A 27,701-nucleotide genomic window follows, 5' to 3' on the forward strand; every position below is an offset into this window, starting at 1 on the left:
CCTGCCTCTTCCCTCCACTCCTCTTTTGGTTGTTATTCAATTGTGTCCAATTCTCTGTGACCCCACTTGGGCTTTTCTTGGCAAAGATACTGGAATGATTTGCCATTTTCTTCTCTAGCTCATTTTACGGAGGAGGAAACTAAGGCAATCAGGCCTCAGTCACACAGATAGGAAGTATTTGAGGCTGGATTTGAACACCGGAAGAAGAATCTTCCTGATTCCAGTATGGGCATTCCATTGTGCCCCCTAACTGCCCCCCCCACTTGTTACTTTCTCAAAGGAATTCATTACAAACATTCCTCCTTTCATACCAATCTCATAGTTCCTGTCAACAGTCACACCTGTCTCCCTTAGACAAACTTTGCTGTCAACAAATACACACCCTTTACCACACCTTCATTCCCACTGATTAAGAGGCTTCACGTGAGGAGTAGAGTAATTCTTGCAGTAATAAGATACCAGTATGTAGCATGCTTGTTGGCCCCTTTTCACTTAGTGAGTTGGAACTTTGATTGGAGAATAGTCCCAGATTAGCTTTCCATGGTTTTTCCAGAATTAGCCACCATGCTTCATACTGACTGCTTGACCCTTGCTAAGTTACTTGGTGTTCCAGGCCACCGTCTAAGGTGGTTTTCTACTGTGAGTCCCCCAAAACCATAAGTTCTGACCACCCTTCTTCCATTAAATAAAATTTATATGGTAATTCATTAATATTCAAACTGCCTTCATGTACTTTTTTTTTTTTAAGATTTATCTGCTTATCTTCACAGCCAAATCAATTACATAAAATGACCTGCACCTTTATATTGACTAAGTAAAGTTTATATATATGGGATGGTTTGTTCAGGAGAATATGATCAGGTTGGTTTAGAAAGATAGTTCTTCCTTTTCTTTATAAAACACTTAAAAGTTGTTAATTCTATTATATTTTTTAAAAATGGATGTTTTAATTCTAGCAATACTATCTCATCTTTCTTCTTGTCAATTAACACATTCATTGTTTTTCCTCATTGCAAGGCAGCTCACAAGTCCTGGGAGTTGCTTTATTGTCATTACTGACATATTATTACCCTCTTTTATTATTATTATTTGAGTAAAACAAAGCATCTTTGAATTTTATGGCAGCAATTTCCAGTTGCCCATACCATGGGAACTGAGATTTAAAAGATTAGCAGTGGTCCAAGGCTAGGGTTTCAACTGTTGTAAGTATTGTTGTTCTTCAGCCTTATGAAAACCAGGGGCAAATACTGGAATCTAAAAAATTTCAGTTGATCATAGTTCATTGAGCTAGCTCTACTCTTTTAATGTTTTATATATAGCTGGCTTTTCCCTTATTTGTTCTTTTTAAGTTCTGCATAGAAATTATTACACAGTTATTTTTGTTAAATTACTAATGTACTGTTTTTGCATTGATGATAGTAGCCAACATTTATCCAGTGCTTTTAGTAAGTTTGACAAATGTTATCTCCTAGGAATAATGGTGTCATTTTTATAGATGAGGAAATTAAGGCATGTTTTAAGATGAATTGAACCTGTATCTGGGCAACTAGGTGGCACAATGAAGAGAGCACTGGCCTTGGAGTTAGAAGGAGCTGGGTTTGAATTTGAACTCAGATACTTGATACTAGCTGTGTGACCTGGGGCAAGTCACTTAACCCTGAATGCTTCCCATCCAAGACCATCTCCAGTCATCCTGATATATATCTGACTACTGGTCTCAGATGGTTTTGGAGGAGACAGTGAGGTTGGTGACTTAGAACAGTCCCCCTCACCCAAATGCAATACATGTGTTTGTCATGGCATCACCTCCCTGATATCATGGTCTTTGAGAATGAAGGGCAAAAATCATCATCATCATCTGCATCCCAGTATTTATATTTACTTGTTATTGTTACTGTTAATCTTGTTTTATATTCCTATCAACTAATACTTTTGTTGACTTAATCAAATAATTTGACATTTCTGGATTTCAATTTTTCATCTGCAAAATAAGGACATTGGATTGGATAATTTCTAAGGACTTCTTCCAGTTCTGAAGTTTTATGATTCTATTAAGTGGTGCTGTAGAAGAGTAGTTATTTGATCCTGCATCATTCATTTTGACACACTTATACTTGATAAAACAATGATATTGTGTAGAAATAAATATTTATAATTACTGTTTTAAAAATAATAATTTGTGGTTTTAATATTAGCTGTAATAATTTCCAGTGTTCTGATTTATGTTAAACCTTTTAAAATAAAAACCATTAATAAAATATTTTCTACACATTCCCAATTGAGACTCTCATCAATTAGGTAGTGTCAGTATTGTAGATATTTTAATATTACCTCCCTTCTTTTATAGCATTTTAAAGTTTGTAAATATTGTCTTATTTCTTCTTCACAACTACTTTTGGAGGCAGGAGCTATTATTATCTCCATTTTACAGATGAGGAAACTGTGGCAGAGATTAATTGATATGTCCAAGGTCACACAGCTAATGTGTTTGAATCTAGATTTGAATTCAGGTCTTCCTGGCTCCAGATCCAGCACTATTAGCTTTAGCGCCCAGCCTACAGAAATGAGAAAATAGAGGGTCTGTTATTTCACAGGTGTAGAGAACTCTGAAAGTGTGAGAACTTTAGTCACAGATGCAACTTAGGCGCAAATTTATAGGCTTTGTTGCCTGGAATATTAAGGAGTTAAATGAATTGTCCACGTTCGTTCGTCTAGCTAATCAGTGTCAGACTGGGTGTGAACCATCTCGTCTTCCTGATTCTAAGCTCAACCTCCTATCGATTATGCTATATTGCCTGTCAAGCAAATGTTTTTTTGGACATTGCATTCTCATATCAAGACCAATTATAAATAAATAAAACAAGTCAGTATCTATACACAGTTTTTAAAAGAGCACATAAACAAAATTGATTTAGGTCATTAATTTCAGAATCTAAGATATTAGCATTACATTTAAAAATTTTTAAAAATTCCTTTTTTATGTTATGACTGAGAAGAAAGACAACATGAAATTGCTTTTGCATTGTCAGCTTGAATGGTTGATATATATATATATATATATATATATATATATATATATGAATAGTTTATGCTCTTACTATATTAAATGAATGAATGTTCTTATACGTATTTACTTTGATCACTTTTGTTTCTTTCCTTTTTTCAGATTACTTACTTCAGCCTGTGGTATTACAACAAGCAAAATCAGCGGCGGTGGGTAGATTTGGATAAGCCTTTGAAAAAGCAGTTAGACAAGTATGCATTGGAACCTACTGTCTATTTTGGGGTGGTGTTTTATGTGCCCATGGTTTCCCAACTTCAACAGGAAATTACCAGGTGAGAACATATTTGATTTTTTCTTTTTTCTTTTTAGTGAGCTGACAAGATAAAAAAAATTAAGATTGAACCAGGACTTTAAAAGACCAAAATTCCATCCCTACACATTACGGGCAAATTCTATTCTGAGGTTATCTCAATGCTGCATGAATTATTAACTTTTCCTAGGCATAAAAGGATGAATTAAAGAGAAATTGTGTTTTTGTTCTAGATATATCTTTTTGTTGGATGGATACTAGTCATAATTTTTTCACTAAACAGAAATTTTTCTGTGTGTACTTTAATAATGGTATGAAAATGGGGGAGGTTTTTCAAAATCCACAAATTTTGTCACAAAATCGGTTAAGCACTGCTTACTGTTCATTCCTCAGGGTAAAGCATGAAAAGACTTCTTATAGCTCTGGTTTCCATGGTATTCCTCTAGGCCTTGTAGGAGTTTTAAGGTTAAGGAAAATTTTGCAAAAAGCTAGAATAGATAAAGGAAACTTAGAGGGAGAGATACAAGGGAGAATAGAGGGACTTGTAAAAAAATTTCAACAACAATTATCAGTTTTTTACTGTGGAGAAAAAAGAAGAGCAAGGACATTATATTGAATGGTATAGGTCTTAGTGATTATCAAGTTTAAAATAAAATTGCAGCATGAGATTGAAAAATGGAGTGAAAAAATTGTCAGAATAATAAAAGAAAATACAGCTTCCCTGGTACAGCAGAATTTAAGCTTCTTTGTTTAAATTATATCCCCACTCTTTGTTTAGAAAAATACATTTTTTTTCCAAGGACAGTTTCTGTTACTACAGTTTCATGGTATGGATTGCAGGGCAACATAAAAACACATATAAATGCATGTATATATATGTGATTACAAACCCATATATACCATGCATATGTTAAAGATAATATTACCCTTTTGGATGTACAAGTGAATATATTGGTTGTTGTTCTTTGTTCTTGAAAAGGACCAAAGTAACATCATGTTGGTGGGATTAAGGTACAGTATGTCCCACTACAACTATGCAGACCAATATGAGCTCAGAAAGCTCTAACACAGCTTACAAATAGTCCATATCAAACGTTTGAAGTGGAGGTGTCTATAAATTTGTTCATCTTATGTTTCTTTTGATCTATGACTTTTTTGTTTTGCTTATGGAGCACAGGGTGCCTTCTTTGATGTGGTCATGAAATGCTAGGCAGTCCTGTGCCGGTGTCTCCAAAACATATATATGTATATATATATATACACACACAGATAGGCATTCATTGTGTAATATCATCAGGATAATATTTTTTAATTTGCAAAGATAATTTTCATCAGCAGTTTTGATCTGGGGGAGGCTGCATGAGATATAGGGTATTCTAAAGGTTTAGTTCATTTTTAAACTATTAAATTCCAGGACTTGGAGTCTTTTAAGAACTATCTTCATAGTCTTCCTCTGACACCTGTCTATGTGAGTATAGGGTCAGCTTTAAGCCTTATTTAGCTCCATATGATTATAAGTTACAGGTGGAACAGCTTCCCACACCAAGAATTTCCATAGGGAAGAAAACACATATCTTTGGCTTAATGATATAAATTGGTCTGATGATTAATTCTGCAGATTACTTTATATGAAGCAGTTATTTATTAGCTCTTTGGGTTGGAAGGGAATGTGTCTGTCATGTAAATAGAATGATTGCAGTCGACTTGGCATATTCAATCTCCTGTTTCTTGGCTGATAAATAGTTTTGAACAGAAAGTAGCACATTCAATAGTCATTTCTTTCTGAGTTTAGTGGTCATGAAATGACCTGCTCACTGATAAAAGTAACTCAGGAAAAAAATTAGTTAGTTATGCATGTGGTCAGCATAAAAGATATCACCTGACAATATAGTGGTTTTTTTTTTTCTTAAAGAAAAGTACTGTTTATCTAAAATAAACAATGATGTCCCTTCTCTTAAAAAAAAGGATTACTAACAAGGAGAGGTAATTCAGAGAGTAATATGATTTTTATCATGCTAATACACCAGGACCTCATTATAACAATATTTTCTGTAGAGTGGAATTTTCCATTTAAGGCTGGTTTGTTAATCAAAAACCAGAATTTAGTTAAGGACAAATGAAAAGGTCCTGTAAAGAAATTTTACTCTGAGAATACTGGATGAACAGATGGAGATAAGGACAAGGCAGCTTTCTGAATAATAAGGCAAGGGAAGAGGATTAGGCTACAAAGATCCCTGGCTGCATCTATGATCGAGTACTGTAGAATTTCCCTGAGGATTCCCAACATTATGTACTAGTAACTTGTTTCTGCAGGCCTGTGTTTCTAGATGAGTTGTAGATTCTCTACAAAAGCTATCTGGATGCCCTATGAGACATTCCTGGAACTTGTGGCATATAGACAATGAACCACTTTGTTCATTTTTTTCCTATAAAATGACAAAAAACCCTAAGGCTTCTTCTTCCCATATGCTTCTTATCCTCCTAAATTTTCCTAATTACTTTTTCTAGAGTATCATTCTGTCTGATGAATGGATAATTATTGACACAACAAAATATATGCTACTACGTGTTATCGTTAGTTTGTAATTGGCAAAACCCTGGAAATCATGAGCTCCCTTTCAAATACTATACTATGTATCTTTTCTAATTATAACTGTTTTATCATTCATCATCCATTTGAATTTTCCTTTTAAAAAAATCTTTTATTTTTCCCAATTAAATGTAAACATTTGGGGCGGGGTGGAGCCAAGATGGTGACAAGAACCGAATGGTGTCTTAGGCGCTCTCTCATAAATCTTCGAAACTAAGGACTCTAACCAATTAAATGTAAACATTTAATTAACATTAACATTAGTTTTTTTCAGTATTTTGAGTTCCCAGTTCTCTTCTTCCCATCTTCTCCTGCCCCCCCATTAAGAAGGCAAGCAATTTGATATAGTTTATGCATGTGCACTTTTGAACTTTCCTAATAATACTAGTTAGCATTTATATAGTCCTTTAAGGTTTGCAAGTACTTCATGTCTTGTATGTCATTTGATTCTCACATCAACCCTGGTCTAATCTAAGTTTCTTCCATACTAACTTCCAATTTTCCCAGCAATTTTTATCAAAGAGGGAGTTTTTATCCCAATGACCAGACTCTTTGGATTTATCAAACAGCAGATTACTATAATCCTCTCCTGCTTTTACACCTAGTCTATTCCACTGGTCCACCACTCTATTTCTTAGCCAATACCAAACAGTTTTGATGACTGATGCTTTATAATATAATTTTAGATCAGGGAGGGCTAAGCCACCTTCTTTTGCACTTTTTTTCATTAAGCTCCTGGCAATTCTTGACTTTTTATTCACATCAACCCTGTGAGACAGGCATTATTATCTTCATTTTACAAATCAGATAACTGAAACCCAGAGAGGTTAAGTATCTTGCCCAGGGTTTGTTGTTCAGTACTGTCTTTGGAACCCCATTTGGGGTTTTGGTGACAGATCCTGGAGTGGTTTGCCACTTCCTTTTTCAGCTCATTTTACAGATAACAAAATTGAGGAAAACAGTGTTAAAATGCTTTTCCCAGGGTCATAGATTACACTACGATTAAATGACTGAGGCAAGATGGGAATTTGGCCTTTTCTGACTCTGAGTCATTATGAGATCTAGATGCCTCCAAGATAGCTATTTACTTATACCATTAGGTAGGTGCTATCCCTTGTCTTTTATACATTTCCTTTTCTCTTACACTATTTTGAATACATTTGAAACCCATATGAGTTTTATTTATTTTTCTTTCCTTATGCATTGATGTTTTTTCTCTTACCAACTAATATATATTAGATACCTATGGTGTATCAGAGACTGTGCTAGGTCCTGGGGATAGAGCTACAAAATGAATGACACATTTGGGAAATATTTAACAATATACATAACAATACAACAGAATAGATGATGTTACTATATCATGTTCTAAGTCAGCCCATGACCCCAGAGATACTTATGGCTTAGTGGCCTCAGTTCTATTTGAGTTTGATATCATTGAATGCTTGAGGGGAAATAATAGGAGGAAATCGATGAGTCTGGAAGGATGGTTGCAACTAAGAGCTTCACAGGACACATGGATGTGTTTAATATTTTTTTCCCCTAGAAACAGTATTTGGCAGAGTTTCTTGAGTTGAGAAATGAATTATTTAGATCTGTGCTTTAGGAGTCTCAGTTTGCAGCTGCATAGAGGATGCATTGCAGAGAAGAGAAAATATATTTGGGGAGACAATTTTTTGTTTGTTTGTTTTTTAGGTTTTTACAAGACAATGGGGTTAGGTGGCTTGCCCAAGGCCACACAGCTAGGTAATTATTAAGTGTTTGAGGCCACATTTGAACTCAGATACTCCTGACTCCAGGGCCGGGGCTCTATCCACTGCTGTGCCATCTAGCCGCCCCTAGGGAGACAATTGTTGCCCGAGGTGATTGGTGCTTTAACTTAAGAGGCTGCAGTGTGACCACAGAGATGAATGAATGTGAGAGATGTCAAGGAAGAAGAATCAGTAAGACTTGGCTATTAATAGGATGGGGATGATTCCTCGATTTTGATCCTGATTCACAAAAGTAGGGAAGTTAGGAATAGGACAAATTTAGTTTATCAGATAATAAGTTTGGTTTTGGATGTGCTGATTTTGAGGAAACTGTGAGGCAAACAGATGGAAATAGCTAATAGATGTACAAAGTGCTTTAGAGAAAGGTATTATCTTGATTCATTCTTATGACAATCCTGTGAGACAAGTGCTGTTCTGAACCCCATTTTACCATTCAGGAAATGAGACTCCAGGGGAGTTATATGTCTTCTCCAAGCTAGTAAGGGTCTGATGAGGTAATCTTTGAACTCAATTGGGCATTGCTGGTTGATCTAGCTCTGTATTTTGCATTTTTTAGTTGGAGAAAGAAAAAACACTAGGAAACTCTGAACAGTTGCTGATCTATATTGTTGAGGAAGTTTTTCTCACTGATAGTTCTCTAAAATAATGAAATTACACGTTCAGATTCTTATTTGTTTCTTCGTTTCTTCCAACACTAGTGTTCAAGATAGAGTACTAGTTGCTGGGCTCACAAAGACAGTAACAAAACTGACTTTGCTCTCAAGGAGTCCAGGGGAAGGGTGTATGGTGAGGTTATTTTTATACATATAATGTAAATATAACCATATGTACATGTAGATGCATACATATACATATGTTCACATATATTTATCCACCCATATTTTGGCATAGAGGATAGAGTGCTGGACTTGGAGACAGGGAGACCTGAATTAAAATTCAACTATATCTGCCTCAGTTTCCTCATCTGTAAAATGGGATGATAATAGCATCTACCTGGAAGAGTTGTTGAGAGGATCACATGAGATAATATTTGTAAAACCTTTTCAAATCTTAAAACATGGTAATGATCATCTATCTATCTATCTATCTATCTATCTATATATATATATATATATATAAAATCCTCTCTGTGTGTACACACACACACACACACACACACACACACACACACACACACACAGAAATAAGAGAGTCAGTATGGCTGGGGGGGGGAGTGTTGGGTTTAGAGTCAAGAAGACATAGGTTTTACTCCTATTTCAGATACTTTCTTTGTGACCCTGAGTGAGCCTTGTAATCTTTGTGGGTCTCAATTTTCATCAGTAATATACATTTTATTTATTTATTTGTTTCTTTATTTTTGTGTTTTTTGCAAGGCAGTGGAATTAAGTGACTTGCCCAAGGTCCCAGAGTTAAGAAAGTGTTAAGTGTCTGAGACCAGATTTGAACTCAGGTATTCCTGATTCCAGTGTTAGTGTTCTGTCCACTGGGCCACCTTAGCTGTTCCAGTAATATACATGATAAATTGTGTTGAACGTTAATATATGAAGGATTCATAATTGTTAAATAATGGAAGTTAGAGGCTTAATGTTTTTATATTAATTTTTTATTAGGCTTTAGCTTAATGCACTTTTCCCCATGTATTTCAGTACTCTGTATTTTTCCCCAGATGCCAAAATAAAATATATATTTTTGTTGTTATTCAGTCATTTTTCAGTTGTATCTAACTTTTTGACTCTTTGAAGTTTTCTTGACAAAGACACTGGAGTAGTTTTCCATTTCCTTCTCCAGTTCATTCTGCAAATAAGGAACTGAGAGGAGGATTAAGTGACTTGTCTAGGATTCCACATCTATTAAGTGTCTGAGGCCAGATTTGAACTCAGGAAGATGAATTTTTCTGATTTCAGGTCCAATATTCTATCCACTGTGCCACTTAGATGCCCTAAAATTTATTTTATTATTTGATAAATTAATATTTTAAAACAATATGTAAGATATATGTGAAGGAGGCATTTTAAAGTGCTGCCTTTTAAGAATACTAACTTTAAGCCATACAACTGGCATACCCTTTCATTTCAGCAGTTCAATAATCAAAGGCATTTCTAAAAAACTTGTGAAATGGAAAATACCATCCATATTCAGAGAAGGAACTGAACAGATCAAAGCTTACTAGCTTCAATTTTTAAAAATTGTAGTATGTTTTATTCTCTCTAAAGTTTTCCCCATTTTGATTTGATTAATCACAATATGATTAAGATAGATTTATGTTTAACATAGTTATACATGTATAACGTATATTAGATTGTTTTCTGTCAGGTGGAAGGTCTAGGACGGGATGGAGAGGAAAAAAATGTGAAACTCAAAATCTTGCAAAAAAAAGATTGTTGACACTAATATTGCATGTAGCTGAAAAAAAGAAAGAAAATGCTAAAAAAAAATAGTACCTTTCAAACAGATAATATATTGTTGAACTATTAAGAAGAGAGGACAACAAATACGGGTATAGTGATAATTAAAAATGAATAAAACATGAATAACATATTTCAGTTTTGTGTATATTTTACCTTTCAAAGAATAATCATTATGTGTGCCATATTTAGGAAATTCTTTACTTGAATATGTGGAATTTATGAGTTCAACCAATAGTTGAAATAATGAGAAATTGTCTTTTGTTCCTTCTTTTTAAAATAGGTATCAGTATTATCTGCAACTGAAGAAAGATATATTGGAAGGAAATATTCCTTGCACATTAGAACAGGCAATTCAGCTTGCAGGTTTAGCAGTACAAGGTAAGTCAGAAAAATTCATTAATAGAAATGTTTTGAAGATGTGTTACAACTAACAGTTCACTGGAAAGAAACTTAGACCTAATCAACCTATTCTCTTTCTGTTTTTATTTGAATGTCAGTAGCCAAATGTTAACTAAGCTTTTTTCCAAGATCATAAGAACCTTCATTTGAAAATGATTATTTCAAATGCAAAAGATTATGAATATTCAACAGTCATTGTTTATTGATAAATACTGAAGACTCTAAGGAAATCTGGAATAAATGAGATATCTAGATGATGAAGTGGATGGAGACCTGGACTAGGAATCAGCAACACCCAAGTTCAAATCCATATTCAGACTCTTATTCAGACTCAACATGGGGACCCTGGGGAAATTATTTAACTATCACCTTTTCCAGTTTCTGCCCCAGATTCTTCACCTGTAAAATGGAGATGATAATCACATCTATCTCATAGGGTTGTTGTGAAAAGGAAATGACATAATACTTATAAAATGCTTTGTAAAACATATATTTATATTTTATATAAATAAATATATTTTTATTATTATTAATTCTAAATAAGTAGTTTTGAGAATAGAGGTATTGATAAGGATCCTATGTGAATGTGTTAATAATTTTCCCAATAAATTCATGGTAAGGAAATCTAACTAGGAAATCTGTGAATTACTCTTTTTTTTATATCTCAGTCAACATGAATTACACTTCTTTATGTTTCAAGCCTCTAATCTGAATCTACACTTACAAGCTGCCCGTGACCATTAAATGGAACTCAGCCTTCATAAATGTGCTTTCCATTTTTAGCCTAGTTATTATTATTATTATTATTATTTTTTTAGGTTTTTACAAGGCAAATGGGGTTAAGTAGCTTGCTCAAGGCCACACAGCTAGGTAATTATTAAGTGTCTGAGACCGGATTTGAACCCAGGTACTCCTGACTCCAGGGCCGGTGCTTTATCCACTACGCCACCTAGCTTCCCCATAGTTATTTTCTAATAGTGGATTTTGATCAAAGAATGCTGGTTTAGTTTTAAGTTAGTGGTTTTTTTTTTTAACTTTTGGAACTGCAAAGCAGTTGGATAATTGACAAAATTTCTTTTACACTTGTACAGACCTAGTAACATTTTATCCACATGATTATATATGTTATGCATGTTGTCATACTTGCAATTACTTTGAAAATGATGGTATGATAGATTGCTTTTAAGTTTAGTTGGGATCTTAAGAATGAAGGAGCCTAGGTGAAATTACTCTTAAAACTAATCTATCAAAAACTTATTGTTAGGGCAGCTAGGTGGTGCAGTGGATAGAGCACTGTGCCTGGAGTCAGAAGGATCTGAGTTCAAATGTGAACTCAGACACTTAATAATTGCCTAACTGTGTGACTTTGGGCAAGTCAGCTAACTCCATTGCCTTAAATAAAAAAAAAACCAACTTATTTTTGAATTACCATTAATTTAGAAAAATTAAACCATTCTTTTTATGAGAAATTTGACCTCTGCCCCATATCATTTAAAATTTTTTTTAATTTATCTGACTCCAAATTCAATGTTCTTTCCATCACACAAATGAAAATAAATTAAGTAAATCTTGCCATTTCTTTTTCCTTTATAGCTGATTTTGGTGACTTTGATCAGTATGAATCCCAGGATTTCCTACAAAGATTTGCCTTGTTTCCTGTGGTAAGAACTTTGTTATGCCTTAAAAATAAATAAGCTAAAATGATGAATATGTTTCCCATATCTTAATCCTTGAAATAAGACATGGATTCATGTAGTTAGAAGAGGACTTAGAGGCTACAGCCTAAATTTTTTATTTTATAGTTCAGGCAGTAGAGGTTCACTGAAGGATATGACTTGCCACATGTAGTAGACTAAGATTAATCACTAAAAAAATTTATTGCCTGGACTGTGAAATGATATGCTATATGTTTATGATCTGAATAGTATTTCTCTAGTGAAGTCTGGAACCCTACTTTGGTTTCTTAGTCATAATGACCTATTTAAGTTTGATTTGGATGCCTGGAAGAAAAATAATATCACATGCTTATAAGATCAATATAACATGGGTTTTGAATACCTCCGTAACTGAGGAATATTGTCCTGTCCTCAGTACTGAAACAAATTCTGTTCTTTTTTGTTTCCTTAAATGTACCTGATCTTACACTAATGGACCCCTTAGTAAATATGTTTATCTTGCTTTGAAATGATGAAATGAAAAAGTTTTTTTTAAATTCTTAGTAAAGACCTCCCACCTTCACGAGGGATTGGTTGAAGGAGTCTTTTCATATCTTTTAAATTTTGAATCCTGTTAGATTTTCATAATTTTGTTTTATTTCCTTTTCTTTTTCCATTTACATTTCTGTAGTGATTGTGTCTATTGTTTTTTGATTCTGCTTACTCCACTCTGCAGCAGTTCATATAGATCTTTCCAGGCTTCTCTGTTTATCATCTTAGCAGGTTTTTTTTTTTTATTCTTAGTAAAAATATTATAATCCTTATTACAAGTTTCCTTTGATAAGTTCTATTGTCAACTGTTCAGTAGTAAAGACTGCAGGTACTGGTGATTATTCTTAGACTTTCAACTGGCTTGTTTAAATACTTACTACTTTGTTTTGTGTATAGGGATGGTTACAGGATGAAAAAGTGTTGGAAGAAGCAACACAAAAAGTGGCTTTGTTACACCAAAAATACAGGTGAGTAGCATAGAATGCAATGATTTTTAAATAGTTATGAACTTTAATAATTTTACACATACATTGACATAAGAATATGCTGGTTGATTGTTATTAGAAAAATCCACCATTTCCAACATAAAAGTTACATATCTCTTTACAAGTATTTGGTATTTCAAGTCTTAATGTAGTTTTAAAAAATGTTTTTACTGACATTTTTCTTGATTATATCACTATATTATCTATGTAACTACTCTTTCCAGAGATTTGTCCCATATGTCAAATAGTTGGTTTTTTTTTTTCTTAAAGTTGGGGGGGGGAAAGTCCTAAAACGAATAAAATGTAATGCCTATAGACCTCTCATCTCCATTAGCGGTCAGTTGAAGGAATCTCCTCATATTTTTTCATTTTAAGTCCTTTTTGAATTTCATAATTTTTTTATATTTACTTTTTGTTTTTCCAGTATGTGGTCATTCTTTCCATTTAAATTTTTGTAGTCATTGTGTATATTGGGTTTTTTTTTTGACTCTGCTTAATCTACTCTGTGCCAGTTTATATAGATCTTTTCAGGCTTTTCTATTCATACTACACATTATTTTTTATAGCACAGTGGTATTGTTATCATTCATATATCACAATTTGTTTGACCATTCCTTAATTGTTGGCTTCTACTTTGCTTCCAATGTTTAGCTATCACAAAAGTGCTCCTTTAAATATTTTGGAGTGTCTGGGGACTTTCTTCTTATTGATGGCTTCCTTGGAATTTAAGTCCAGTAATGGAGTTTCTGATTCAAAAAGTGTGGGCATTTTAGTTTTATTGCAGTTTTAAGTTTTAATAACTTAAAGCTTAGTGACATTTAATAGACTACACTAAGACTTAGGGATCCTATATTATCTCTTTTATAGATGAGATTGAAGCAGAGGAAAATTAAATGAAATTAAATATGTGCCCAAGATGGATCTTGAACTCTGGTGTCCTGATTCCTAATCCAGTTTTCTATAGCACTACAAGTTGCCTTAAATATTCCCACTGAGTCAAAGTCAGGGACTTTTCTAAACAATTAAGTAGCTTCATGTCCTTTCAAATAGCCACTGTGTGCCTAATACACTGTGTGCAGGGTATGCAATATAAAAGTTTACATTATAGCTTTACTTTTCAGAGTGCTTTACTTATATAGAAACCTTTGACATCTTCTGTCCTCATGCTAAAGGCCCAGTAGACCATTCAGCACATGTGTTTCTTAACTTTTAAGACATGGCTGTCAAGGGTAATTCCTTCCATTGCAGTGGAAGTTCCTTGTTACAAGCTCTACCTACATGCCATCTAACTGGCGGCTCCCCCAAATCACTTTCCTGGATGGACCTTTTCTATATTTCTCATTTCCTGCCTTCTAACTCTGCTTTCTTTCTCCTACTTAAGGTGGGTCCCAGTGCACTGTTACAGGTTTATGTCCTGCTAATCCAGCAAATTGGTATTCATCTGCAGACGTATTATATATTCACTTGTTTCAGTTTTTGCCTTCCCTACCTAGGGTGGTGTCACCCTTTCTCTGTTCATTCTCACTCTCCTTTAAAGTCCAACTCAAATACAACTTCCTCTAAGACTATCCAAACTAGGATTATTTTCCTCTCTCTCTCTCTCTCTCTCTCTCTCTCTCTCTCTCTCTCTCTCTCTCTCTCTCTCTCTCTCTCTCTTTCTCTCTCTCTCTCTGCCTCTTTTGATCTAAATCTTTTGCCTTTGCCTCCCCCCCATTTTTTTCCTCTTCCTCTCTCTCTCTCCCCCCCACCATATATGTATATATGTGCCTTTTTCTCTGTCTCTCCTTCCTTCCCTTTCTGTCTTTTACTCTTGTCTCTCTTTCTCCTCTCTCACACACACTCTCTTCCTCTTTTATTCCCTCCCTCTTTCTGTCTCTGTGTCTATCTTTGCCCTTTATGTTTCTGACCCTCTCCTCCTTTACTCCTATACAATTCTTTAATCCATAATACTAATTATAGACTGTCTGGTACTTTTAGCTATTTTCATGTGCATAAATCTTTTCCCTCTACTAAATTATAAACTCATTGAGAGCAACTGTCTTATGTCATATTTCTTTCTTTCCTTCAAAGTCACTAGAAACAAATAACATATCTAGAAATATATCAAGAAGTATTTGATTTATTGAGTGACTTGAGAACGTGCACTTTTAGGGACTTGGACATTTTGTAATGATTTCAGTTTAATGAATAATCTTCTAAACTGACCTTTTTATTTTCTCTTTTGATTGTAGAGGACTTACCCCTCCTGATGCTGAAATGCTTTATATGCAAGAGGTAGAGAGGATGGATGGTTATGGAGAAGAGAGCTATCCTGCTAAGGTATTCTGGATTTTTACTGTTTCATAAAAAAATGGTATTGGCTTTGGGATAAATTATAAACTTCTTTATTTAGCATTTAAGACCTCTGATAATGTGACTCAAAACTTCCTTTACAGGTTTATTTCATTTAGCTCCATTTTATGAACTCATTTCAGCCAGAGTGCACTCCTAGTTACCCTCTGAGCCCACCAAACCACCTTCCTCCTCTACATGGGAACAGACCATCCCTCAGGCCTGGACTGTAATATTTTCTCATCTCTAAGAATTCTTACCCCTTTTCTTCCTTAAAGACTGCCTCAGTCTCCTCCTTTATAGTCTTCCCTAATCGTTAACCTTTCCTGCAAGTTGTCAGTATTTTTTCTTTTCATTGCCACCTAATTTTTGTATTCTAGCAGGCAGAGAGCTGACCTTAAAATAAGGCAGACCTTGGCTCAAATTCTGTCTCATATCCTGGTCAAGTCATTTAGACTCTCAATTCCCCTGGCAACTTTCTCGAAGATAGTCAGATTTAGTTTGTCTTATATAGTCTTAGATACCTTTCTCAGAACAACCACATTGGAAGAAGAGATTTCCTTGTTGGCATTCCTCAGGCCAGTGAGTTTTGAAGGTCCAAAACACCAAAAAAAGGCCTTATTTTTGTTCTTGTTACATGTGTATCTAAAATCCTTGAGGTCAGGGACTATTTGACCTGACATTTAGCGAATATAATATGCTTACTGGATTAGTCACTGATGTCATATAGTAGAAGAGAAGTTTCTTGACCATCAGTACTGTTTTGGTTTTGTATTGCTAATTCAAGATCCATTGAAACTCCTAATTTATTATTTCTTGCTTTCTGTGTTGCTTCATGAAATAAATGAAGAAAAATTTCCTTATCATTCTTATTTTGCTGATTTGGAAATAAAACATTCTTCTCAATAACCCTGTGAGATATATAAAATGTCTTGTTATCTCTATTTCTAGATGAGGCGTAAATAGTGATTTGCCCAGGATTAGGTGATTAGTTAATGTAAGAATCAGAAAGTTGAAACTCAAATGTAGATCTTCTAATTCTAATATTACTACTCTTATGTCACATACTGAGTTTATGTTCCTTGTTTTTTTTTTTTCTTTTTTTTTTTTTTGATTTTTAGGTTTTTGCAAGGCAAATGGGGTTAAGTGGCTTGCCCAAGGCCACACAGCTAGGTAATTATTAAGTGTCTGAGGTCAGATTTGAACTCAGGTACTCCTGACTCCAGGGCCTTTGCTCTATCCACTGTGTCACCTAGCTGTCCCTGTTCCTTGTTTTAAAAATAAATAGTGATGATATATGAAAACTTAATCAAGAAACTCACTAAAATATTTTATTAAATAATACTGATTTTATATACCACTTAAAAATATTAGTGACAGGAAAATTATCACATTAAAATTGGGATAGTCATACCTTTTAACTTGATAACTTTATACATGTTCTTTAACACAGAAATAAAATTAGCCTTCAGGACTTAAAAAACTATACCTATGTACATGAAATATGTATATATATGTGATTAAATGTATATACATATACATATACACACACATACACATACATATATATTTCTTTCCAAACAGTGTTTTATTAGCAAGTTATTAAGGTAATTGCTGCTTTTCTGACATATTTACTTATTGTGAGAGTATTTTTACTTTTGATTCTAGTATTATTTCTCCTTTGTTATTTCAGGATAGCCAGGGAAGTGACATTTGTATTGGAGCCTGTCTTGATGGCATCTTTGTGAAACACAAAAATGGAAGGCCTCCTGTTATATTTAGGTATTATGCCTAAATCTTTTTCTTTAAAATTTTACAACAATTTTCAGATTTGTGTTTTCTATGTTTCTGGTGATTTCTGCATATCTATATTTCTTGGCAAAGCATTATGAAGGTAAGAGGAAATCATGTGTTTTCTAAAATGAAATGTTTCTGATTGTATTTATTCCTTTGATGAACTATGTGAAGTGTATACTTCCAAAATAAATGTGTAGGAAATAGTCTTTAGTATTAATAATTTGATGACACTTTAAATTCCTGCTCTGTTTCACCAGCTCTTGTTGGCTCCAGAATAGAAGAGAAGGGGGAAGGATAAGACCTCTTTCTCCACACTCTTGATATAATGGCCAACTATTTCAGTGATTTCACCTTCTCCACTCTGGAATCCTTCAACCCTTTGACCTTTTGTCTATCCTGACCCTGCTAAATTTCAACTCATATTAATCCGCTTCTCTTTATCTAATTTGGAGTCACCACAGCTGCTGGAATAAGTTATAATATCAGACTAATTGCATCTACTACAGTTTATGCTCCCTGATTTCAACAGAAATTCCATGTATTGCAAACATTTTATTCATCTCTTTTTGATTCTCTAACATATTACTCATAGTATTTCTTCTAAACTTCCTCCTCCTTCCTCTGTCCTCTTGTCTATTGTTTCCAGATCCCCCATAGTGTTCATGCTCTCTTCCTACCTCATGTGATGTTATATAGATGTGTTTACATATGATTTCCCTTAAATAGAATATTAGATTTTTGAGAACAGAGAACTTTTATTTTTCTATTCCCTAGAGACCACTGTAGTGCCTTGTACATAGTAGGCACTTAATTAATTGCAATTCAGCAACTTTACTGAAGAACAAGAAAGGTCATGTGAAGTGATCATCATCTCTCATTTTGTATACTTCCAAAACCTTTATGGTGTTGCTTAATGTATTCCATGCTCCTTTCCTCCATTCTCAGAAAGTAAAGTGGTCTTTTGCCTTGTTAAACCTAATCCTGTTAAACCTATGATCACTATCTCATCTCTTTCTGTCTCCTCCAGAACCTTGCTCCATCAATCCCTATTCTCTCTTTATTGCAAAACTTTGATTAGAAAGAGTACATTGGCTACTTGTATTTCTCAAAAGTCTCTCATTCATTAAATTTCTCACTCTGGTTTTCTAGAACCTTATTTCTCTACTGAAATTGCTTTATCTAGATTCACTAGTGAGTTCTTTGTTTCTAAATCCAGTTAGCCTCATCTCAATTCTCTTAACTTTAGACTTTTGGAAAATTTGGCACTAAATATATTAATTTTATGATTGTTATTTATATATATATTGTAGTTCTCATTCACCTTGACTTCTGTAGTTTTTGGTACTGTTGACCAACTTTCCTTTTAAAAAAAACACATTTTATTGAATATACTTTACATCACTTATATTTCCCAATGTATTCCTCCCACCCTTTTTGAGGTTCTTTCTTCTTTTTTTTTTTTTGTGACATTGATCTCTTCCTGAATCCTCCCTCTTCTTTCTTTGACTTTTCCTCTCACTTTTATTGGTTCCTTTTTTCCATAAGCCTCTGTAGAGTCAATTCTCCTAAGGCTCTCCCCTTATCATTCCCTGATTTCATTCTGCCTTCTTCCACCTCTGTATTTCTACATGGGGAATCCCCATGACTGAATGAAGCCTTTCATGTCTCTGTTTGTGTATTCCTTCTACACCTTTAATACTCTAGTCAAGTACAATCTCAACATGGGAAATAACCTTTGGAAAACTATTAAGGAGGCAAGTGAACTTAAGAAGACTGCCTCAACATAAGCTGGCAACTTGGTTCCCTATTCTAGAAAAAAAAAATCTATACATTGTAACCAGACTGAAAAATGATCAAGAAATCCAAGGAGAAACCTCAGCAAATGATTTAATGCACCCCTGAATGGCCCAAAAAGTTAGCCTACAGATAATAGGAAAGGGGATTGTCAGAAAAGCCAGTGCCAAATAGCTCCCAAGAATGACTAGAAAGTAGACAGAGATATGATTGGCTTGCCAAACTATATCCTGAAGCAATAAGAGTGACAGGTTTCCTTGAGAAATCTTAGGGTTGTCAGAAACCTGTAGCTGGCACCTTGAGAAGTAACTAAATGGGACAGCAACATGAGGCTGTATGTGGCAGTGCTCAGGTTGGTACCCTCCCTTCTTTCAGGCCTAAGGATTCCTAGATCCTAGTGCGCTGTCCTGAGATGCTTGAAAGCCCTGAAGGACCCAGTGCTTTAACCACACATATTTGGCAGGGGAATGGGGTGTGCAGGTGTGAGTGAAGATTAACAGAGAAACTTATATCACTTTAGTTGGAACTAACCAGGGCTAAAAGAGCCTACCCAAAAGTTCTGCGAGGGGGTAGAGCTTGACGCTCGTAAAAGATCTGTATTAAGGAGCTGGGACTGGAAAGATGAATAAATTGAGGAAGACAAAGACAATGATAAAGAACGATAACAGTTTCAGACATAGCCTAAAAGTCAACCTAGAAGAAGAGAGGAACTATAACAACTACAAACACTTAAAAGAAACATCGAGTTTTCCACAAGCATTACCTAAACAAGTAGAAGAAATGAAGCAAGAAATAAAATGATGAAATAAGAACTCTGGAGAAAAGAATTGGAAGGAGAATAAATAACGTGGAATAAAAAGCAGTAGACCTTACCGAAGAAACAAATTCCCTGAACATTAAAATAGAATAGACAGACTCCCATGAGAAAATAAACACTATTAGAGCAAAATCAAAAGATTGGGAAAAAAGTAATGATCAACTGTTATAGGTTTTTTTTTTTTCAAGTTAATGGGGTTAAGTGGCTTGCCCAAGGCCACACAGCTAGGTAATTATTAAGTGTCTGAGGCCAGATTTGAACTCAGGTACTCCTGACTCCAGGGCCAGTGCTCTATCCACTGTGCCACCTAGCTGCCCCCATGATCAACTATTAAAAATAATTTATCTAGGGGGCGGCTAGGTTGCACGGTGAATAGAGCACCGGCCCTGGAGTCAGGAGTACCTGAGTTCAAATCTGGCCTCAAACATTTAATAATTGTTTGGCTCTGTGGCCTTGGGCAAGCCACTTAAGGTCAAGTAGAACTAATTTAAGAATCATAACCATGATTAAAACAAAACCTGGATACTATTTTAAGAACCTATTAGTGAAAACTGTCAAAATTTATTAGAACCATAGGGCAATGTGAAAACAGAAGGAATCCACAGACCACCTCCTGAAAGAGACCCCAAAAATCCAAGGAATGTCATAGTCTAAATCCAGAGTTTTCAGGGAAAAAATGCTACAATCTGGAAAGAGTTCAAATACCAAGAAATTAGTCAGGGCCAAATAAAACCTGGCCATTTCTACTAACGATGAAAAAAAAATATCTTAGAATTCAGTATTTCACAAGTCAAAATAACATTATATAAAGGTAAACACAAGGAAAAGTAAGTAAATAGGTAAAAATTAAAAGTGACCTTAAATGGAATAGAGGACTTTCATGCATTCCATATGAAAAGATCAGAATTTAGAAGGAAATTTGATATTCAAAAACAAGAATCAAGAGGAACCTAAAGGGGCAAATTTATTTTAACTTTTGGAAGGGATTGTACATTGTTGAAGTGCTAATATTCTTACAGGGGAGAAACAATGGCCCTCATATTGAGAATTTTAAAGAGAAAAAAAATATAAAAATTGTTTTTAGTATAGGAAGGAAAAAGTGGAGTGGCTCCTATTATAATTGCATTGTATGAGAGGAGTATATGAACACGGATGGAAAGATTGGGGGAGCAGGCAGTAGTTGAAACACACTTATCTGAATCAGATAAAGGTTTAAATGCATAGCATGCTAATATACACACCCACATCAAAAGAGCAATAGAAATACATCAACTCATCAGACCAACAGGTGGGAATAAGGAAGTAGAGATTAAGAGGGAGAATAATACTGGGGAGCAAGATAGGGAAGGAAGTCACAAGTACAACAAACTTCTGAAGGGAAAAAAGAAAAGCAAAGAAATAAACGCTGAGAGATGTGGGAGCACCCCTAGATCACTGAATAGTTGAACAAAATGTAGTGTGTGAATTCAGTGGAATGTTATTGAACCATCAGAAATGATGAAAGGTAATTTCAGGAAATCCCAGGAAGTATGAACTGTCAGAATGAAATGAGCAGAACCAATAGACCATTATCTACAAGAACAACAACACTGTAAAGAAAAATAACTTTGATTCCTTCAACTTCTTATTTTTCTCTTATTGCTAAAACTAACATTTCTAATAAAATATTGGATAGTAGTGGTGTTGGCTTCCTTTTCACTCCTGATCTTTTTGGAAATACTTCTATTTTTTTTTTTTTTTAGGTTTTTTTCCCAAGGCAGATGGGGTTAAGTGGCTTGCCCAAGGCCACACAGCTAGGTAATTATTAAGTGTCTGAGACCGGATTTGAACCCAGGTACTCCTGACTCCAGGGCCAGTGCTCTATCCACTGCGCCACCTAGCCACCCCCTTGGAAATACTTCTAGTTTATCTCTATTACATATAATGCTTATTGATGGTTTTAGATAGATACTGCTAATTGTTTAAAGGAACACCATTTATTCCTATGTCCTCTACTGTTTTTAATAGGAATGGGTGCAGTATTTTGTCAAAAACATTTCTATCATCTATTGAAGGTTTGTCATTAGGTCAATTAATGCATATAGTTTTCCTAATATTGAATCAACCCTGAATTCCTGGAATAATTCCTACTTGATCATATAGGTTGTTTTCCTAGTGATAACTTGCTGTAGTCACTTTGCTAATATTTTATTTAAAATTTTTGAATCCCTATTCATTGGAGAAATTGGTCATAATTTTCTTTCTCTGTTTTGACTCTTCCTGGATTAGGTAGTAGCATGATATTGGTGTCATAGAAGGGATTTGGCAGAACTCCTTCACCTATTTAGAAAAATAACTTTGAAAGACTTGAATCTAGTCAATGCTATGAAAAACCTGTTTGTAGGAGACCTACAATGAAACATGTTACCTACCTCCTGATAAAGACATGGAGAAAGAGACATATTTTTGGAGATAGTGGATCTGTTTTGCTTCACTATGCATATTTGTTTTAAGGATATTTTTCCCCTTTCTTTAATTTGGAAAGGAGATGGGGGAGAATGTGTTAATAACAGTGCTAATATTTCCAGTCCTTTTAATCACATTTTATCCCAGAGTTTAATGATTTAGGTATGTGTTCTCTTTCCTCTACTAGATTATAAACTCTTTTATGATAGGCACTTTTATTTGCTTCCTTAGTGCATGGCACAAGACTTTGTTCATAACAGGTAGTAAATAAGTGTGTTTAATTGAATAGTAATATAGTGAAAATTAAAAAAAAACAAAAACAATTTACAGTCAAAGTATCTAAATTCATGGCTCCATTGTGAGATTTGGAGAAAATTATTTCTCATTTCTGAACCTCAGTTTCTTACTCAGTAAAATGAGAATTTAGAGAACTTCTAATGTCCCTTTTTTCCCATATATAATTAAGCTTAGATTTGTACGATAGGTGACTATGAGCTACATCCTGGGTTGCACTGCTCCTTGGAACAAGATATTCCATTCCTTCATACTTTTTCTGATGGGTTCAGAATAGTCTTGCATTATTCAAATTTTCTTTCCTTCATGTTTGAAGGTCTTTCTTTTGATCACTTATTTCTGAAATGAATTGTTCAACTTAGCTACTATGTCTTGGAGGTTATAGCTTTGATTTTTTTCTGGTTATGATCTGTGAATTCTTTTTTTTTTATTTAATATTTATTTATTCTCATTTTGTACAAATAAAGTTTTTTATACGTTAATAAAATATTCTTGTTTAAGAGTAAACATAATACCCCCTCCCCCAAAAAGATATAGACTCACTTGAGCAATAAAGTAAAGGGGAGAGAAAAAAATTAAAATTAAAAAAAAGATAATAGAGGCGGCTAGGTGGCACAGTGGATAGAGCACTAGCCCTGGAGTCAGGAGTACCTGGCTTCAAATCTGGTCTCAGACACTTAATAATTACCTAGCTGTGTGGCCTTGGGCGAGCCACTTAACCCCATTTGCCTTGCAAAAACCTAAAAAAAAATAGTAATAATTGTAGGTATGGCCAGGTGGCTCAGTGGATGGGGCATCAGCCCTGGAACCAGGAGCACCCGAGCCCATATCCGGCCCCATACACCCAACAATCACCCAGCCGTGTGACATGTGAGCCACCTCAACCCCACTGCCCTGCAAAAACCAAAAAAAAAAAAAAAGAAAAAAATGACCCAAAATAAAATAAAATAGTAATAATAGTAGGGGTGGCTGGGTGGCCGACAGAGCAGTGGCCCTTGAGCCAGGAATACCTGGGTCCAAATCTGGCCTCAGACACCTAACAATCACCCTGCTATGGGGCCCCAGGCAGGCCACCCAGCCCTGTTTGCCCTGCACCCCCCCCCCAAATAATAATTATAATGAAAAATGTGCTTCAGTCTGTGTTCCAACACCACCAACTCTGTCACAGGTGGATCACATTCTTTATGATAGGCCATCACAAAAATTATTTCCATATTTTTCCACCGTTGCCACTGCTGATTGCAACTCCCTCCTTTCGTATTTCTCCACTACCATGTACTATATTTTATCTCTCCTTTCACTCTGACTCTGCTGTAGGGTCGCTGAGTGGTGCAGCAGACAGATCCCCGCCCCTGGGGCTAAGAGGCCCCGAGCCCCCATACCACCCCTTAGGCCCAGCTTCCACCTGGCCCTATGGTCCCAGACAGGCCATCCAATCCCAGCCCCCTGCAAGAAGTAAAAAATAAAATGTGTTATATCTGACCACTCTCCCCCCATGGTCCATCCTCTCCTCCATCACTCACATTCCCCCCACTTCCCCCTGCTTCCCCCTCTCCTTACTCCAGATGCCTATACCCCATTGAGTATATATGCTGTTTCCTTTCCTAGCCACCTCTGATGACAGTGAAGATTCCCTCATTCCCCCTTGCCTTCCCCCTATCCATATAATGAGCAATAGCTCATTGTAATAAAGAAAAATCTTATTATATGAAATATCTTGGGCTATTCCCCCTCTCCTTTTTCTTTTTCCCATTACATTTCCTTTTTTTCTATTGACTCCATTTTTACACTATATTTTATCTTCAAATTCATCTTCCTCCTGTTCTTCCTCTATAAAATCTCCTTCTACCTGCTCTGTTAATTGAGCAGGTTCATTTGAGTATTATCAGTGTCATTTTTCTATACAGGAATATATGCAGTTCATCATCATTAAGTCCTTCATATTTTCCCCTTCTCCTCCAATCTATATGCTTCACCTGAGTCCTGTATCTGAAGATCAAACCTTCTGTTCAGCTCTGGCCATTCCAATAGGAACATTTGAAATTCCCCTGGTTCATTGAAAGTCCATCTTTTTCCCTGGAAGAGGACATTCAGACTTGCTGGGTAGTTGATTCTCGGTTGCATTCTAAGCTCTTTTGCCTTCCGGTATATTATATTCCAAGCCCTACGAGCTTCCAATGTAATTGCTGCTAAGTCCTGTGTGATCCTGACTGCAGCTCCACGATATTTGAACTGTGTCCTTCTGGCTGCTTGTAATATTTTCTCTTTGACTTGGGAGTTCTGGAATTTGGCTATAATATTCCTAGGGGTTGGTTTTTTTGGGATCTCTTTCTCGGGGGGATCAGTGGATTCTCTCCATTTCTATTTTGCCCTCTTCTAGAATATCAGGGCAATTTTCCTGTAGTAATTCTTTGAAAATGATGTTAAGGCTCTTTTCCTGATCATGACTTTTCAGGTATTCCAATAATTTTTAAATTATCTTTCCTAAGTCTGTTTTCCATATCAGTTGTTTTTTCAATGAGATGTTTCACATTTTCTTCTATTTTTTCATTTTTTTTTGGTTTTGAAGTAATGAATCCTGGTTTCTTGTAAATTCATCAATCTCCCTGAGTTCTGTTCTTTGTCTGGAGGATTTGTTTTCCTCAGAGAGTTTTCTTATCTCTTTTTCCATCTGGCCAATTCTGCTTTTTAAAGCATTCTTCTCCTCAATAACTTTTTGAACTGTTTTATCCATTTGACCTAAGCTGTTTTTTAGCATGCTATTTTTTTCAGCATTTTTTTGGATTTCCTTGACTAAGCTGCTGACTTCATTTTCATGTTTTTCTTGTATCTCTGTCATTTCTTTTCCCAGTTTTTCTTCCAACTCCCTCATTTGATTTTCAGTCTTTTTTGAGCTCTGTCATAGCCTGAGCCCAATTTCTGTTTTTCTTGGAGTCTTTAGATGCAGGAGCTTGTGCTTCCTCATCTTCAGACTGAGTATTTTGATCCTTCTTGGGCTCATATGCAAAATATTTCTCAATGGTGTTCCTCTTGTTTCTCTGCTGGCTTATTTTTCCCAGCCTAAGCCTGTTTTTGGGGTGCTCCCTGAACTTTTGGGACACTCCCACAAGGGTCTCAGTGTGTGAGGCTCTGTCCTCCCTCCTGGTCTGTGAATGACCGTATGTGCCCCCCTCTGCCACGGGGCTGAGGTGGGGGGGTGCCCTGCTGTTCTGTGGCGGGGCCTAGACTGGGATCAGGATCTGAATGTGGTCAGAGCCCCAGAGTCCTGTTCCAGGGGCAGAGGACTGAGCTCTGCTGTCTCTCTCTTCACTCCCCTCCCTAGGTTCAATGGGCTCATGCCCTGGGGGCTTCTGCTTACTGCCCCGCCTCCTTCTGTTTCCTGGATCTGGACTGCCAGGGCTAAGCTGCTGGCTGTGTACCCTGAGTGCTTGCTCTGGCAGAGGTTCCCCTCCCCCCCGCTGTTCCCTCAGTTGTGCCCAGTACTCCCTGGGGAGTAGGTCAGGAAACTCCGCAGTGGCTCCTTCCGGGAGGCTGAAGTTCTTTGGCTCTGGCGGGCCACTCCTCCAACTCCGGGGAGCAGAGTCTTTCTGCTCTTTTCCAGGTTACCTTGAGTAGGAGAACTGCCTCACTGGGTCCCTCTGTGGGTTCTGTCTCTCGAAAATTTGGAGTCCTTAGTTTATAAGTTTTATGAGAGAGCACCTCAGACAGGATCTTCTTTTGTTGCCATCTTGGCTCTGCCCTCTTTCATAAATCTGTGAATTCTTTCAATAAGGTATTTCATTTTCCTCAGAGTTCTCTATACCTAGTTCCTCCTTTTTTTCTTTCTATCTAAATGGTCTGCATTTTAATCTTTATATTATTCTTTACTCAAATGTTCTTTACAGTGCTTCTCTATTCTATTTCCTAGATTTCCTCTAAAGACTCTTATCTTCTTAACATATAGTATGACTATAAACTTTTCTTTTATCTAATTTTTTTCCTTAGTGGTCATTTCTTGGTCCTTGTTTTACCTAATGTTACAGAATCCTGTTTTTAGGATTTCATCTTGATTTTAAATATATATATATATGGACATCTTATAAGTGTTTGAATGCTATTCTTTTTACTATGTTATAGTTATTCTCTTACACCTGGTTTGGTAGACAAATACACGGGCAATACTTGACTTGTCAAATAAATTTTTCAAAATTTTTTTGGTTTGGTTTTTACAACTCATTCATTCTTGAAATACTTCTCTGTTCCTTTATCTTGCAAATTGTTTTTTTATGAGAAAGATTATGAAAACAACAAAGGAGTTCAGCAAAACTGACCCACTCATTATATCTAATGGTACATGCATTTTCCAACTCTTCCTTAGGGTCAAACTTGACTATTATTATTATTATTATTATTATTATTATTATTATTACACATTGTTCAATTTTTTATTATCATTGTTTATATATTTTTCTCCTTGGTTTTGTTTACTTAATTCTGTTTTTGTAATTTTTTATGGTACAGTGATATTCCTTTACAATTACATACCACAGATATTTGATAATCCCCAGTTAGTGACTATCCCTTTCATTTTCACTACTTTGGTACCACAAAAAGTTCTGCTATGGATATTTCAGTGTATATAGGACTTTATTCTGTTTTTGTAATTTCTTATGGTACAGTGATATTCCTTTAAAGTTATTTATCACAAATATTTTTTCATCCCCATTTACTGAACAGCTCCTTTATTTTCAGTTCTTTGTTATCACATAAAGTCCTGCTATGAATATTTTGGTGTACATATTTCTATCTTTGACCTCTTCAGGAATATATGCCTAATAGTTGAAACTCTGGATCAAAGGGCATGGATTTTTTTTAACTTTTTTGTTGTTTTATGAAAAAAGATCTTCATTAATAATTTCTGTTTTCACAGCACCTAGATTTCCCCATATAGTTTCCCTTTCCCTTTCACAAAGAGTCATGTTTTATAACAAAGAATTTTAAAAAAAAGCAAAAGAGAAAGAAGAAAAAAAAAGTTCAGCCAAAAAAACCACACCACAAAATACTAACAT

The 27,701-nt window shown here is 35.3% G+C and overlaps 1 protein-coding gene across 2 annotated transcripts in view; it reads left to right on the top strand.

Annotated features, from left to right (window-relative positions):
- The window catches only part of PTPN21 (protein tyrosine phosphatase non-receptor type 21), a 124,909-nt gene that overhangs the window by 41,563 nt on the left and 55,645 nt on the right, over positions 1-27,701 (top strand). For both annotated transcript variants that reach the window (XM_074235573.1, XM_074235572.1), the window contains 6 exons: positions 3,167-3,336; positions 10,365-10,462; positions 12,077-12,144; positions 13,087-13,157; positions 15,407-15,494; positions 17,200-17,288. In XM_074235573.1, coding sequence (XP_074091674.1) covers positions 3,167-3,336; positions 10,365-10,462; positions 12,077-12,144; positions 13,087-13,157; positions 15,407-15,494; positions 17,200-17,288 — 584 coding nt within the window. The remainder of the gene's footprint in view (positions 1-3,166; positions 3,337-10,364; positions 10,463-12,076; positions 12,145-13,086; positions 13,158-15,406; positions 15,495-17,199; positions 17,289-27,701) is intronic.

The sequence above is a fragment of the Macrotis lagotis genome, chromosome 4 (genome assembly GCF_037893015.1).
Source record: "Macrotis lagotis isolate mMagLag1 chromosome 4, bilby.v1.9.chrom.fasta, whole genome shotgun sequence".
In the NCBI taxonomy this organism is placed as follows: domain Eukaryota; kingdom Metazoa; phylum Chordata; class Mammalia; order Peramelemorphia; family Peramelidae; genus Macrotis; species Macrotis lagotis.